This window comes from Alligator sinensis, unplaced genomic scaffold, assembly GCF_000455745.1.
Source record: "Alligator sinensis unplaced genomic scaffold, ASM45574v1 scaffold262_1, whole genome shotgun sequence".
Taxonomy (NCBI): Eukaryota; Metazoa; Chordata; order Crocodylia; family Alligatoridae; genus Alligator; species Alligator sinensis.
Genome location: NW_005841904.1, coordinates 306,234 through 320,776, shown reverse-complemented (window position 1 = coordinate 320,776; position 14,543 = coordinate 306,234). Strand labels below are relative to the sequence as shown.

At 41.1% G+C, this 14,543-nt stretch overlaps 1 protein-coding gene across 3 annotated transcripts in view; it reads right to left on the bottom strand.

The window, feature by feature from the left end:
- ARHGAP11A (Rho GTPase activating protein 11A) overlaps window positions 1-14,210 on the bottom strand; it is a 20,229-nt gene extending 6,019 nt beyond the window's left edge. Inside the window, exons 1-8 of one of the 3 annotated variants that reach the window (XM_025197760.1) lie at window positions 14,138-14,210; window positions 11,544-11,616; window positions 11,210-11,306; window positions 10,346-10,596; window positions 8,621-8,781; window positions 8,355-8,495; window positions 6,086-6,160; window positions 5,252-5,419 (exon numbers count right to left, since the gene is read on the bottom strand). In XM_025197760.1, coding sequence (XP_025053545.1) covers window positions 5,252-5,419; window positions 6,086-6,160; window positions 8,355-8,495; window positions 8,621-8,781; window positions 10,346-10,428 — 628 coding nt within the window. In that variant the 5' untranslated portion in view covers window positions 10,429-10,596; window positions 11,210-11,306; window positions 11,544-11,616; window positions 14,138-14,210. Of the gene's footprint in view, window positions 1-5,251; window positions 5,420-6,085; window positions 6,161-8,354; window positions 8,496-8,620; window positions 8,782-10,345; window positions 10,597-11,209; window positions 11,307-11,543; window positions 11,617-12,032; window positions 12,076-14,137 lie in introns of those variants that run through there. The other 2 variants (XM_014517365.2, XM_014517366.2) reach the window with 2 other exon arrangements.
- Between the last annotated feature and the right edge of the window lie 333 nt (window positions 14,211-14,543).

Sequence of the window (14,543 nt, the reverse complement as noted above, 5' to 3'; positions counted from 1 at the left end):
CCCGGGTGTCTGCCCCGCCTCATCTTGAACACCTTCAAGGAGGGTCCTGCACCACCTCTGCTGGGTGTTCCAGATTCTGGTAACCCTTACAGAGAAAAAGTTCTCTTATATCTAGTCTGGATTTACCCTCTATTAGCTTATGCCCACTGGTCCTCATCCTCCCTTGAAGTGTCTTCCTGAAGAGTTGCTCCCCTAGATCTTGATGCTCACCCCTGACATACTTGTAGCTGGCTATCAAATCACTCCTCAGCCTTCTCTTACGCAGACTGAACAGGCCAGTTCCTAGAGTCTCTCCCCATATGGCCTATCCTCCACACTCTTGACTATACCAGTGGCCCTTCTTTGTACCCACTCAAGCTTATCCATATCCTTCCTGAAGTGCAGTGCCCAGAACCAGACAACTGTACTCCAGCTGAGGCCTCATTCAGTGCCAAATAGAGAGGGAGGAGCATCTCCCTGGATCTATTAGCAACACATCAGCTGATGCATGCCAGAGCTCTATTTGCCTTTCTGGCAACCCCATTGCACTGTTGGCTCATATTCATCTTCCAGTTGATCGTGACCCCCAGGTCTCATTCAGATGCTGGAACACCAGACATCGTGTAGCTATGGTAAGGGTTCTTCCTACCCAGATGAAGGACTTTACACTTCTTCCTGTTAAACCTCACCTGATTCTGTTCCACCCATGAATCCAGTCTGCCAAGGTCATCCTGGATCTTTAGCCTATCTTCTGATGTGCCTGCATTTCCCCACAGCTTGGTATCATCCATGACCTTAATCACTGAGCTTTCCACCCCCCTCACCCAAGTCATTAATTTTGAGCAGAATATTCCACAAGTCTTGAGGGATAAGTTTCTGAGTATAGCCTCCCCATTGATTTGAAATCTAGAGACAGAATGGTATGGTAGAAGGGAAAACCTATCATGGCAGCAGGCTTGCCAGGCCATGAGAGAGAAAAGATGAGAAGAAATCTAGGAGAAGGGGTAAAGAAATAACATATGTCTGCAGCGCTCATTTGATGTCCTTCTAATACAGCGTGGCAAAAATCTCCCATACATCCATTGTTAATCTAGCAAACTGGAGATAGTTCACAAGTGTCTGCTTCAATTAGCTTTGGTAAATAAAGTAACCAAATGATAATTAATTTTCTGGCTGCATCAGAAAACTGAATCTGAAAAAATATCGAAGTCACCACTTTAAAATGTATAGTGTGTACCTTCTAAAAATGAAACCTACATCCATCTCTGAGTTGTGAGTAACATGTATTAGAGGTTATATCAAACAACAAAAATGTACTTCTTGTAGAAAACCATGACTAAATTGAAGCTTCCTGCCCAGTGACTTAATCGTGATTTGAATTTATTTCATTTAAAACAAATACACCCTGGGATTAAACTCACTGCACTTAGTACTACTTTAAAAGTGAAACTGTAAAGGAAGATTTGCCTATTTCAGCCATTATTTTTATATCCCAAACACATTAACAATATGATAGTTCAATAAAGTAACAACTATATTTTTACCTCAAACATTTTAATGAGAATTCAGGTAGTCCAGAAGTCCACCCATAAAATATGGACAGGGAAGATGGGCAGTCCTTGAAGTATGGAACAGGGAGGATTTCATTTAAATCACTGGTCAAGCCTGGATTTAAATTTTTTTATTTTTATTAACTAACATGAAATGTATTTTTGTTGTCTGATATTCTCAAATGGGGCCTCTTTTATGGCCTGGCAAGCCTGCTGCCATGACACATTTTCCCTTCTACCAGACTATTCTCTCGCTGGATCTCAAATCAATGGAGAGGCTATACGCAGAAACCTATCCCTCAAGACTTGTGGAATATTCTGCTCAAAATGTTTCTCTTTTGTTTCTACTGCCCCTCCTTTCTTGCATTTATCTCCAGATTCCTGGTCCTTGGCCAAATCTACTCCACCCCTTACAATCGTCTATTCATTTAACTTCTTGAAACTTTGCATTTTTAGAAAGAGGTAAGAGCTTGACTCTGTGTACACAAACTTGCAGAGACAATGGGGCTGATGGGTAGGTAATCAGGTCCATGATCTCTCATCACCATAAAATGCTGTTAACAAAGATGTTATTTCTGGAGGAAAATACACAGTTTGAGAATTGAAACTAAGCATCACAGAGATCCTTAATGGGATCGTCTAGACTGAGCACTGAGTCCCATCGGGTAGAGTGGTTTTCTGCAATCTTTCCTAATCTATAGAGGAACTTCTGAGAACCCCATAAGATTGGGCCCCTTATAGGTCACAAGCCATGGACTACATTTATAAACCTTTTCTAAATAAGGCAATATATTCTCGTAACCTAAGTAGTATATAGTTAGAAATTATAGTCCCTATTCCATGATGATATCTTTGAGCTTTAACGTATCTTAAATTAAAATTATCTTAATAGAGGATTTTTTTTTTTAAAACATCAACAAAAATTAAAAATACAATTAAATTAAAAAAACCCTGATTTAAATAAAAATCCAATTTATTTTTAACCACCGATTTTTATCTACCTTAAGTAATACTAAATGAGCAGTACTATAGTGACTGCACTGACTTCTTTTCGTCAGGAGGATCCATCCTCAAAATACAGGATTCTGACTATCCATCTTGAACATCATCATCACTGTCTACAGTTTCAGAGTTATCTGCTAATGATACCAGTGTTCCAGTCAAATGCGTTTCACATAGTAGATCACCTGTAGCAAAAATCTCCATCATCCAGAAACAACCAATGTTAAATTTGTAATAAGAACCAGCAATTACAGTAAGACTCAGTCAATGAAAAAAAATGCTCTATTTGTTTATACAACCAACTCTTCTTTCCATATGGTTGAGAACCCATACTTTATTGACACAATTCAGTCATTGCGACCTACATACAGTCCACCCAACACAGCAGACAAACTGCTGGATAAAGTGTATGAGAAAGAAACTGAATTGTGTGCAAGAACCCAAGTCCTGATGGGTAGAGCAATGTCCACAATGATACAGAAACAAATGATCAAGAAATGCACACACAGCAGAATACTTACAAGAAGCAACAGTAAAAGCTATAACAAACAAAAACAATTCAAATATGTACCTGTCACAGACAGTGCTGCAAATGTATCAAAAGATGAGAAGAAATCTAGAAGAAAGCCCCAAGCTAACAACGTGTGGTTGCAGCACTCATTTGATGCACTGCTTAGTTAGACTTCAGTGCTCCAGAAATAAAGGCTAGTGTTGCTGAAATTGCAAAAAAACACTTCCGTAACAACTACTTTGCAGCAGCTGCTCGGAAGAAAGCAGGAGGAACCAAACTAACTCTCACACAAAACGTTAGATGGAACTCAGTAGTGGACTTTGAGTGATATATTGAGAACTGCCCCAATTTGATGATCATTTGTGAACCAAATCATGACAAAAATAGATGAAACTGTCATAGCTAAAGTTCTCAACACTGGGTTAAAGAGAAATGTAGAACATATACTGATTATCCTAAGGTCTATTTTTGTAGCCTTGAACAAAAGTGCATGAAATCAACAGCATCAGCAATTAAACAGCGAGGACTGGGAAGAAAATGAGTGAGACCTTGAAAAGAGAAATGTGCAACGTGCAATAACAGGAGATAAATTACAGGCATTTAAAAAAAAAGAATGGATCAATCACTATCTCCAGCTCATATTCATGCCAATATTCTCAATACTTGATACCAGGGTCATTCCTTAACTGCTGATGAGGAGTTGGCTATAACATGGACATCCAGCAATCATCCTTCCATAATACCAACTATAATAAAATTTCAGGGCTAAGGGTGAACCATTCAATAAATATATGTTTGCTGATAAGGTTTTAAAGGGAAAGTCACACCAGTGAACTGGTGGAAGTCATTTAAGCACCCGGATGCATCTGCTTCAATCGGGTTTTGGTAAATAAAATAACCAAATCATAATTCATTTTTCTGATGTAGCTGCAAAATTAATCTGAAAAATATCAAAATAAATTGCTGGTTTACTATGTATAGCATTTACCTTCTAAAATGAAACCTACATCTCTTCAGCTGCAAATAACATATATTAAGGTTATACCAAACAATAAGAATGCACTTTTTGCAGAAAAAATGAGGAAAAAAAAAAGAGGCTTCCTACCCAGTGATTTGAATCATGATTTAAATAGATAGGATTTAAATCAAATTCTGCAGTGTGTACAAGTCAATTGACAAGGGTTAATTTGAGAGACAAATGTAGCCAGGATAAAAAGCCTAGTTAAATCCACAGCCTATAACATTCTTCAGGGGCTGCATGGAATGAGGTAGAGGAGACTGTGAGAGGCTGACAGAAGAAAGGACAACTGGGAACTCTGGTGAAATAAGAGATTAAACGAATGCAAGTTTGACAAAATGGAACATAGGGTTGTGCAAATGCAGGTATAGCCCAGCCTTGAAGATAAGGTTAAATTGATAGACTAGAAAACAGGGAGCTAATAGAAGGCTTCAACAAAAAAAGATCACTTGAGCCCCTGTGCTTCATATACGGTTAGAGGTACCATTATGTGCCTTTAAGGTGGCCAGACAAACGGAGCAGAATGTGGTAATCTAGTAAACTCTGACTCCTTTATAACTAGGGGGGGAGCGGGGAATGGGGAATAAGGCAACTTGCAGGGAATTGGAACAATGGCAAAATTAAAAACAAAACAAACAAACAAACAAACAAACAACAGTAGTGAATTAACTAGAGACCTTACCGTATTCAGCATGTAAGATGGGAAAGAAGGATTTAGTTATGACCTAGGTATATAAAAAAAAAAAAAAAAAAAAGAGGGACAGAAAAGGAAGACTTCAGACTTGCAAGTCTGAGTAAAGGAAAGAATAGTTGCATAACAGAAAGCAGAAGTGCGATGTGGAAAAAGTTTGGAAAGAGAAGAGGAGGTAAGTAAGTAATTCTGTCTTATCCATTTCATGTAAAGTTTTCAAGATTTTAATTAATCTTTTCCAGGTTTTAGATATAACATTCAAAAGGAGATTCAGGATTGAACAAAGACAACTGTCATGCATATTTAAATCCGAGAGCGAATGGAAGATCATAGATGAAGCTATAAAATAGAAAGGGTCAAAAGCACATAACACCAAGAATATTAAATTATGTTGCTACAGTCCAATAAGAACAGGAGACTGGGCTTTTAATAACGTCTTGAAAATAAAATGCCTTCAAGGTTCAAGGGGGGGGAGGGAGGCAGAGGAAAAATCACTGTACCTGATGCTGGTGTTGAGCCACTGTTAAAAAGACTACTTGGTAGCAATTCAAAACCAAAACTATGCTTGAGAGACCGTCTTTTTTTGCTGGAAAAGCCCTGAGAAGAATCATTTGGAAGCTTACGCTTAGTGCTTGGAGTGAGAATCACTGGAGTCACTGATGGAAGGACTGCAATAAAAAAAAATCCAAAATAAAGCACTGAATCTGCAAGAACAGTCTAAAAGATGAGAACTTAATGAAAAATGTAAAATACTCATTATTTAAATAAGGGAGATTTTTCTGCAGAAGCAGTTATTAGAAAACTGGAATGAAATGGCATGCATTTTAAATAAGCAAGGCACTAAGCAATAGCTTTGTTTATTTTGCAAGCAAAGTTCCCATTGGAAAGTCTACAATATACATTAATAGAACAAGAAAATATAAGTGCTAAGAAAGTTAAGATAAACAGAATTGTTTTGGCAAGTTTAGAAGACAGAAATGTGCAAGATTCAAGCTTAAATTTGAATTCATTCTCTAATTCTCCAGATAGCTAAATGCTGCACAGCCACATCCAAATCTTAGTTTGCATCATACAAAAAGCAGTTTAGTTTCTAATCCTAGAACTGCCCAATCTACTACTACAAATGGTACTAGCAGGTCTAAGACTAAAAGTAGTATCCTCACTGAAAAAGTGAAACTATATTCAAAATTTGAAAAGACTTGATTTAGAAACCATTAATCATTTCAGTAAATAAAGCCTTCATTCTTTTAGTTCAAGTCTTATTAAAATATAGTCCACACACCTGAAGATACTGCAGGAACTTTGTTTAGTGCAAACATACACTAAATACCTACCACTTGTGTCTCGCTGAGGTGTAGTGGAGGGTGTTCTGTTAGATTTTAGTTTATTCAATGCTCCACTAACAATATCTGAAATGCAAGACATACCAAGCAATCAAGCTTTTAATCTGAACTTGTCTTGCTCTATTTTTAAAAACGAGAGAAAAGTGATTATGGACAAAGAAAATAAGAGGGGTTTTTTTTGTTTTCCAGGTGTTACACTTGCCCCCCCTCCAAGTTTCCTTGCCAGCTCTTTAAAAAGAAAAATAATTGAGTCTTCCATACACAAAAAAGTAACTAAATAAGAAAGCTAAGCCAAATTATATACAAAACTGTTAAATATATAAACAAAAAACAGAGAAATATTTTTGGTAACAGACAGCTTTTTTGTACAGCTTCCCCCCATTGAAGTCCAAGTAAAAAAAAGAAGAGACATCAGGTCTGTCCAGGGTTTGACTGTCCTAAGCTTGTGACAAGTGGGGGGGCAAATCATTTACAGGTGCAGGTTGAATGGCAATTAACTTGAATAACCAGCAACTGCACTGGGGAAGAAGTCTTCTCAGGCTAAGAAGAAGTATCAGATTTCTCCCAGGAAAAAAGCCTTTTATCCTGGGAGCCTAGTACAAGCCAGTTGTCCCACTTAAGTACCTGTGAGGTATTCCATACCACATTTATAAACTTTTTCAGGTTTAGACTGTGTGGGCATGACTAAAAGTTCTGGCCTTGAAGACATAACTGGACAGATAACTTTTTATCCTAGATTACAAGTGTCAAATAGTTCTTTCAAGCCTAGTTTTTAAATTTAGAAAATATTATATATTACTGTGCATTTCCACAACCAAATCTCAGAAAATTAGGGCAATGCCACCCACACACTTAAGCAACACCAAATTCAAGGAACCTTTTCTTAACATCCACACATTGTATTTACCACTCACTAACAGAATGTGCAACTCCTCGGGGATCTCCTTTCCCCTTCCAACAGATGAAGCACACTACACAAAAGACATAGCGTGATTAGACAAAAAGCTTCACCTCCAACTTCTGCAGAGATACATTTCATCTGTAGCAATATACACTAAGCACATGGTCCTATTTTTAAAAATGTGGAGAAGTACAGGTACAGTGCTAGTAAGACAACTGTACTGTGCAGAGTATTAGTGGGGTTGTGGAGTACACATTATCGTACATAGAATCAGTGGGGCTGTGGTTCCATTATCTATATTTGGCAAGATTTACGTGAGCTATCATTCCAACATGTGAAGAGACCCAGACTGGTATATCACACCAATAGCCTAACATGTTTTATATATGGTCTCTGAAATATCCCCTCGCCAATAGCTAAGCAATAGTAAGACCTTTGAGAAGAATGTAGAGAACTGTTTGAGTGTTCTATTCAAAAAATTTAATTTTCTTTTAGCCCAGCTAATCTTATTATGTACAACTTCAAGGCCTATCCCCCACCCCGAGGTCAAATCCTATTCCACATACTGGGTGGGGCCCTCATTGCAATTGCATAGCTGGGCAGAACTTCATTATATCCAAGTAAGTTTCTCATAAACCAGTATATAGTCTATCAAGCTTGAATGCCCAAAGACAGATTGGGAGAAAAGCTCCTGGGGATCTGTATAAGCACTTTCCTAAAACAGTACTCTACCAGTACATTTAAGTCCTAATTTGCAACATTAATATTTCAATTCTAGAGGTCTCATGAACTAACTGTTAGTTTTGTCAAGATGTGGAAGAACCACTGATTAACCAATAAACTGTGGTCCAAAAGCTAAAAGGTGATCCATAGATGGTCACTACTCCTCCCAAGTTCCACTTAAAGTTTGATAAGCTTGTAAACCTAAGAAGTGTGACATCAGTCTGATGGCTCAAGAATTTTCAGAGCTCTAAATTGATTTTATTTGTGACCAAAGGTAGGATTTGAAGCCAGGTGTCCACATGTGAAGAGGTACAGCATTATTTTGCTGCATACCTGCTTACACCAAACTGATAACTACTATGGTTCAAACAGGAAAAAAAAAATGCATACTAAGGGTTGTGGCAAGCGTTATCCAAACGTGGTTTTCACTTCAGCAATAATTAAGTGCCAAAATGCTTTCCAGCCATACGCTAGCTTTCATGAAGCCAAGCTTTTCAACCTCAGCTTATGAAGCTTCAGATGATGTGGAAGTCTGCAGTTCTGAGACAGAAGCAGGTCCTCCTCAGATACCGTGATCTCAAAGTTTCTCAAATTAATAGCACTTGTTAAACTCAGATTTTCAGTTAACACACTTACCTCCAACACTTTGCCGTCTCTTCCTTTTCCATTCACCAGGAGATTCACTTTCTTCGTAGCCCTTCAGTGAAGGAGTAGAACCCAAGCCATCAATACCCAACATGGCTGGTACCTTTTCCAGGATAAACTCTGGTACTTGACCTGAATTAGAGATTTATTTAAAATTTTTAAAGAGGGAAATTATGGTCCAAAAGCGCACACATGCTTTTAAACAAATAAATACACATCTAGTCATTTCAATAAACAGTATTCATTCAGCATCTTACCTATATCACCTGCATGATCAATAAGTGTCTGCACAACAGAGGCCTGCAAACGAAGCTTTTTTTCTGTGCTGACTGACATCTTTTCATCATTACTTGAGTGCAAGAGATTCGGAGCAAAAATCACTGCCAGGTTACTGCTATCCATTTTATTCTCATTGGATCTAAAGAAAATATTTTAAACGTGTATTTTAATATAATTTAAGTTTTAGCTTACAGGGGTATAGGTTGCAGCCATTTTGGTCTAAAGAAGTGGTCTCCAAACTTTTTAAGTAGGAGATCACCTTTGGCATTTAAAAACAACCCAAGATCTACTGTGTGCTGCCACCTCCCCTCCCCCCAGGCAGGTAAGTCTGTGGGGAGGGAAGGGTGGGGGCAGATCAAGGCAGAGGGAGAAAAAATTATTTAGAGACGCACTTCCCCAGCAGGTAAGTCCCACCCAGCCAGGGCCCCACGCAACTTACCCCTGCTTCTGTCTCTGCAGCACTGTCCCTCACCGCAGGGGGCTCGATCTAGCCCCAGCCCTTTCCCTCCCCCCGCAGGATGACCTGCTGGACTGGGGTGCCCGTGTGCATGCATGCAGGCACTCAACGACCCCCCAGCAACCCCAGCCTCGAATCGACTCCAAGATCTGCCGCAAAAGGCTCTGAGATCCACTGGTTGGTGACCACTGCTCTAGACTCTCTCAACTAAAAACTTGAATTAGCCAGCCTTTCATATTTCCTGTGCTTATCTTCTGATTAAAAGGAGAATGTAAAGCTAAAACTTGGGAGGCAGAGGGCATGTGCCCCCCATGGGGCAGAGGCAGGCTGCCTGCTGCAGGATCACAGCTCTGCACCCGACTGCCTTTGCCCCAGGAGTCTGCCTCCTGACACACAGTACCCTGCATCCTGTCAGGGTGTGGGGACCCTCCCTCCCACCCACACACCTACAGCCCCCTCAACACCTTCACAATTAAGCCCCCTGACACAAACTTCAAAAATAGCCTCTCATGGTTTACATGCCAATCTCTTGATTTTTTAAGCGTTCATCTCATGATTTTTGACACACTGGGGTTGGCAATACTGGCATTCTTATTTGAAAGGTCTGCATTTCAGTGGCAATGCATAGGGGGTGCATGTGCACCCCCTAACAGCCAGCGTTCCCCATTTCGGCGAGGGGCACGTGGGAGCGCTGGTGCCCCCCCGCTGAGAGCACTGGCTGGGGAGTGGGGGCACCAGGAGAGGCGCCGCTGGCACTTCTGGGTCGGTGCAATTGGCCGTGCCCACCACTGGTGCTGACTGGCACTTTTGCACACCTAAAAAAGTAATACCATTGTGTGGCAATGCAAGGCACACTTAAAAGGATGGTGAGAATCACTGATCCAAGCCAACACTTACACTTTAGACAGGAAGTCATGGCACAAGCATGCTATTGAACTCAACAGTTCACAGTTGATGAATTCTCTCAGACAGGAGAACCACCCAGATAAGAGATAATCTCATTAGCTGCTCTTTTGGAAGGGGGAGAAAGATGGTAGAGGATAAGAAAAGGAGTCATACTCCCAGCAGGTGAAGATTCTATGGTATACACTCAACAAGTTAGGAGGAGACACTGTTTGCATTAACCCTGGTAAGCAATGATTGTTTATATTTATGAGAGAAAACTACAGCCATTATCTGAGTTTAGCATTTTACAAGGTTTCCAAGTTGTTCACCCCCGCACCCGGCCACGTTTCTTCCTACTTACCTCAGGGACACATTTCTGAGGAAGTTGAAAAAGTACCGCAAAGTATCAATTGTTTTGTCAGGGAACAGGCAGGAAAGCAACATTGTAACAGTTTTCTTCTCCTCTCCTAGCTGCTGAGCCTTTAAAAGAGCTTCTTGAAGATGAGAGGGAAGGATGGGCTCTGGCAACTCCCTAAAGAACTGTTTAAGCAGCCCTGCAATATCATATGGCAATGCAGCAGAGAGACAGTTTTCACCTTGATCCAGTTTACTCTGAAATAATTCATAAGGAATGTAAATTGAGGTCTACAACATGTTTTATAGGATTACTAGATTTAAGAGTTTGCAGTCTCATCGACAAAGAGCCAATACATTTCTCACCTTCCCTATTTGCACAGCAGACAAGATGGCTTTGTTTCATCTCACATCTTTCCAATTTTTAGTTGCAGCCCCCACCCATACTTTACACAACCGTTACAATCCTGGTAACTAGTAGTTAGTAGATAGCATTGACCATTTAATATCAGACAATATTGTTTCTGGATGTATTGACTCTCCTTCATCCCATGCTACTGTGAGAGAAGACTACCAGCCTCGTATACCCACCCTAGCTAAAGTGTATAACTTTTCACAAGGCTTTTAACAACAAAACTTTTGGAGTATGTGCTTACGTACTCCAAAAAACTGAACATGGTTTTTTGTGTTTCAAAACACACAAAAAGGAAGCCTATCTTTGAGAAGAAATTTAAATAAATAACAACAGTAAAGCTAATCCAAGTACTCCCAGTTCAAACACTTGAAGGCTTCTGTAGAGTCCGATCATCAAGCACATCTAGTCAAGATAAATATAGTTGAAGTCTAATAGAACTACTCCTTTAAAATTTACCTTTAATGTTTTTAAACGAACAACAGCCCCAGATTTTCTGAAGAGTCCTTCAGTGTGAATATGCTCTTCTAAATGTTTGCAAGCATCAAGAAGAAAGCTAAGAGGAAAAAAAAGTCACAGCATAGTTTACATTCAGAAGGCAATTCAGTTTTCCTTCATCCATCTCTCTTGAGTTCCCAATACAATTTCCAAACTCTCTTTTTTCAAAGTAGAATCTCCCCTCCTCTGACAACCTTTATTAGACCAAGAAAAAAATTGTAATTGCTCTCCAGTTTAAATAATTTGCTAGAGGAAGGGGAAAATGGATCTAGTTTCACACACAATATTTGCTTACTTTGGAATAGTTCCATATTCTGGCACAAGTGACTGAGGTAAAGCATGAAGAGATATTCCAAAAACCTTGCCCTAAAAAACACAAAATATGATATTGTTAAAGAGTTTTTGAAAGTGTTACCAAGCAACTGGTACAGAAAATACCCAGCATAACATAAAACGTAAGCGTACGGAAGCCGCAAGGAGCTAAAACTTTGCAAAAAACCCCAACAAAAACAACAAAAAGCCCCAACTTGTTAGAGAGTCTACACCAACTTTAAAAAATTGGAACACGCGGTTCTTTTTATAAAATTATATATTTACAGTTAACTACCAAGGTTACTTCTCCAAGACTCCAGTTTAACCACGGTAGCACACAGTTGCTCTAGTTATAGATGCCCAAATTCTAACACAGACCAAGCTGTGAGCTAAAGTGGTCTTCAAGTATAATATTCTTCTCTACTTTGATGCACCTAATATTTTATTTAAATTAGAGATCTAAAACAAATACCTTATTGTTCTTTTTCTCTTGATGAATAGCAAGCCAATTCTGTATTTACACTCTTGTCCAACAGCGAACAAAAACAAGCTTTAGCTTCCCTCTTAATTTTGAATGTGCAAAGTACAGAGTACAGGCTGTTCAAGAACAAGTTAATAAACAACTGATGCAAACTCATCTTTGAAAGAAATCAAGGCTATTAAACACAAAAAGACTGAATCACTAGGGACTGGTAAGAAAAGTCACAATACTTGCAAACCTTTCATTCCAGATTTCTTTTGAAGGTACAGATTAAATGCAAATTTGAAGATAAAATGATCTGCAGATTTACATGAGTCTTAAATGAGATCAACCCACAAGCTTGCAGAGACAGCATGTAGATCCCATAAGGGGTATCAACTAATATCAAGTGAAGTGTTACTAACGCACCAACAAGCTAGAATGCTCTCCTGGAAAAAAAAAAAAAAAAAGGTTCAACAAAAGAGACATTTTTTCTGGAAAAGAATCTACTACCGTCTTACTGTATTTTCACTCCCAGTAGTGGTTATAAGAGAAGATTTATGCCTCTGTAGAAAATATGTATACAACTTTGCACAATTTGTAAACACTTTTCATACCCATCTGTGCCCCACACTTCCTTTTTGTTATACCAGGTGAATAATTTAGTTAGAATGAAGTCATAAAATATTTTGTTTAGACTTCTTTAGCCCTGCATAAGCCAACATCTCTAATATTACCTGATGGGGACATCTGCCTTATGCTAATTGAAGTCCTCCAGCAGATGATAGGGTAATTTATTTTTTTCCCCCCCAAATACTTTCAAAATGCAACTATGTATTTTTAGAACAAACCCCTTTCCAATCATTTGTTAATGTTACCGTTTTTATTTTAAGGTAAAACAGCACAGGGCTTGCCACCAAATAACAACACATCCCCAAATCCTAGGAAATATGAACTTTCACTTCTAACCCGGAGAACTTTTACAACCTTTTCTCCAATGCCTGATGAAGGGTGTTTGTGCCCAAAAGCTTGCAATTAAAGATTTTTTTTTTTTGGCAAAAATCTTGTTCTAATAGAAGATATCATCTCTGCTACAAGTCCTGATTGCCTTAACACATCCCAATGACGTTTAAAAAAAATGATGCACACTAGAACTCAACCTAACAGGAAGTTTATTTTCAGTTCTGCTGAAATGCTGTTGCTTACAAGACTACATATAGTCTTTTTTTTTCTCTTTACATCAAGCGGGTTATATCAGCAGAGAAAGCTTCCTCAACCAGAGGACTAAAAATTTCAAGATACTTCAAGAGCTAAAAAGCTTTTGCATGAAGCGGCACTATACAGCACCACCTTTGGCCCACTTGGTCACACAAAAAAGTCAAACTCAATAGGACCAAGCACTATTTAAAAAATCTGAGCTGCCTCTTTCACCATCATCTTCTACCTTGCAACACGCAGCTCTCAGAAACAAATAAGAATTGCAAAAGCAGCCCCATACCAAGTCGCACCACTGCTACGTCCATCGCTGCTCGCAAGAGGGACACAGAAAGGGACCCCTGCCTGAGTGGCCCTCTCCGACACAGGCCTGAAGAGACGCTGAGCGCCTGGCTTCTCGCCCACACTCGGCTCGCTCTATTTACCAAGCTCCTCCGCCGAGCGGCGCCGCTCCCCACCGACGCACCCCCAGCCCCGGAGAGAACCTGTGATCGGGCCGCGCCCGCCCCTCCTTACGGATAAGAAAGGCCGGTCAGTGGCAATAAAGTGCCAACATGGAGCGGAAATGGGGGCGGACAATTGAAGCTCCGGCCCGGCCCGGCGGGGACGGCAGGAACCGGAGCCCGGGGGCAGCACGCGCAGGGTCAATGGGACTGGGGCCGTGGTACGTGTGCCCCTCTTCCCTCCATGACCCCTTTCCCCCCCCGGCCGCCGTCGGATGCTGCTTCCCCGCCGCTGGCAATAAAGTGCCAACATGGAGCGGAAATGGGGGCGGACAATTGAAGCTCCGGCCCGGCCCGGCGGGGACGGCAGGAACCGGAGCCCGGGGGCAGCACGCGCAGGGTCAATGGGACTGGGGCCGTGGTACGTGTGCCCCTCTTCCCTCCATGACCCCTTTCCCCCCCCGGCCGCCGTCGGATGCTGCTTCCCCGCCGCCGCCCGGCAGCTCCCGCTCTTGACCTTGATGCCGTGGGCGCGCCCCGCCGCGCTCACGGCCCCAGGCCCAGCCCCCTCCCAGCCGCGCCGCTCAAACTCGGCGCCCACCGCCGCCGCCTCGCCTGATTGGGCAGTCGGGGGGTCGAATCGCAGGCCCCCGCGACTCAACTGCCGACGCTGGGTGCCCACACCAATGCCTGATCCCAAGCGGTGATGTTGGGCCCAGCGCCGCGGCAGGGTGATGCGCGGGGGTTCTTCCCACTTTCTCTGCTGGAAGGGCAGACTGCCGGGACCCGGCTTCCCAAGCGGCCTCACTGATTCCCAGGCGGTTGTAGAGGATACCTAAAAAAAAGCCCCTTCTCAGTGCCCAGC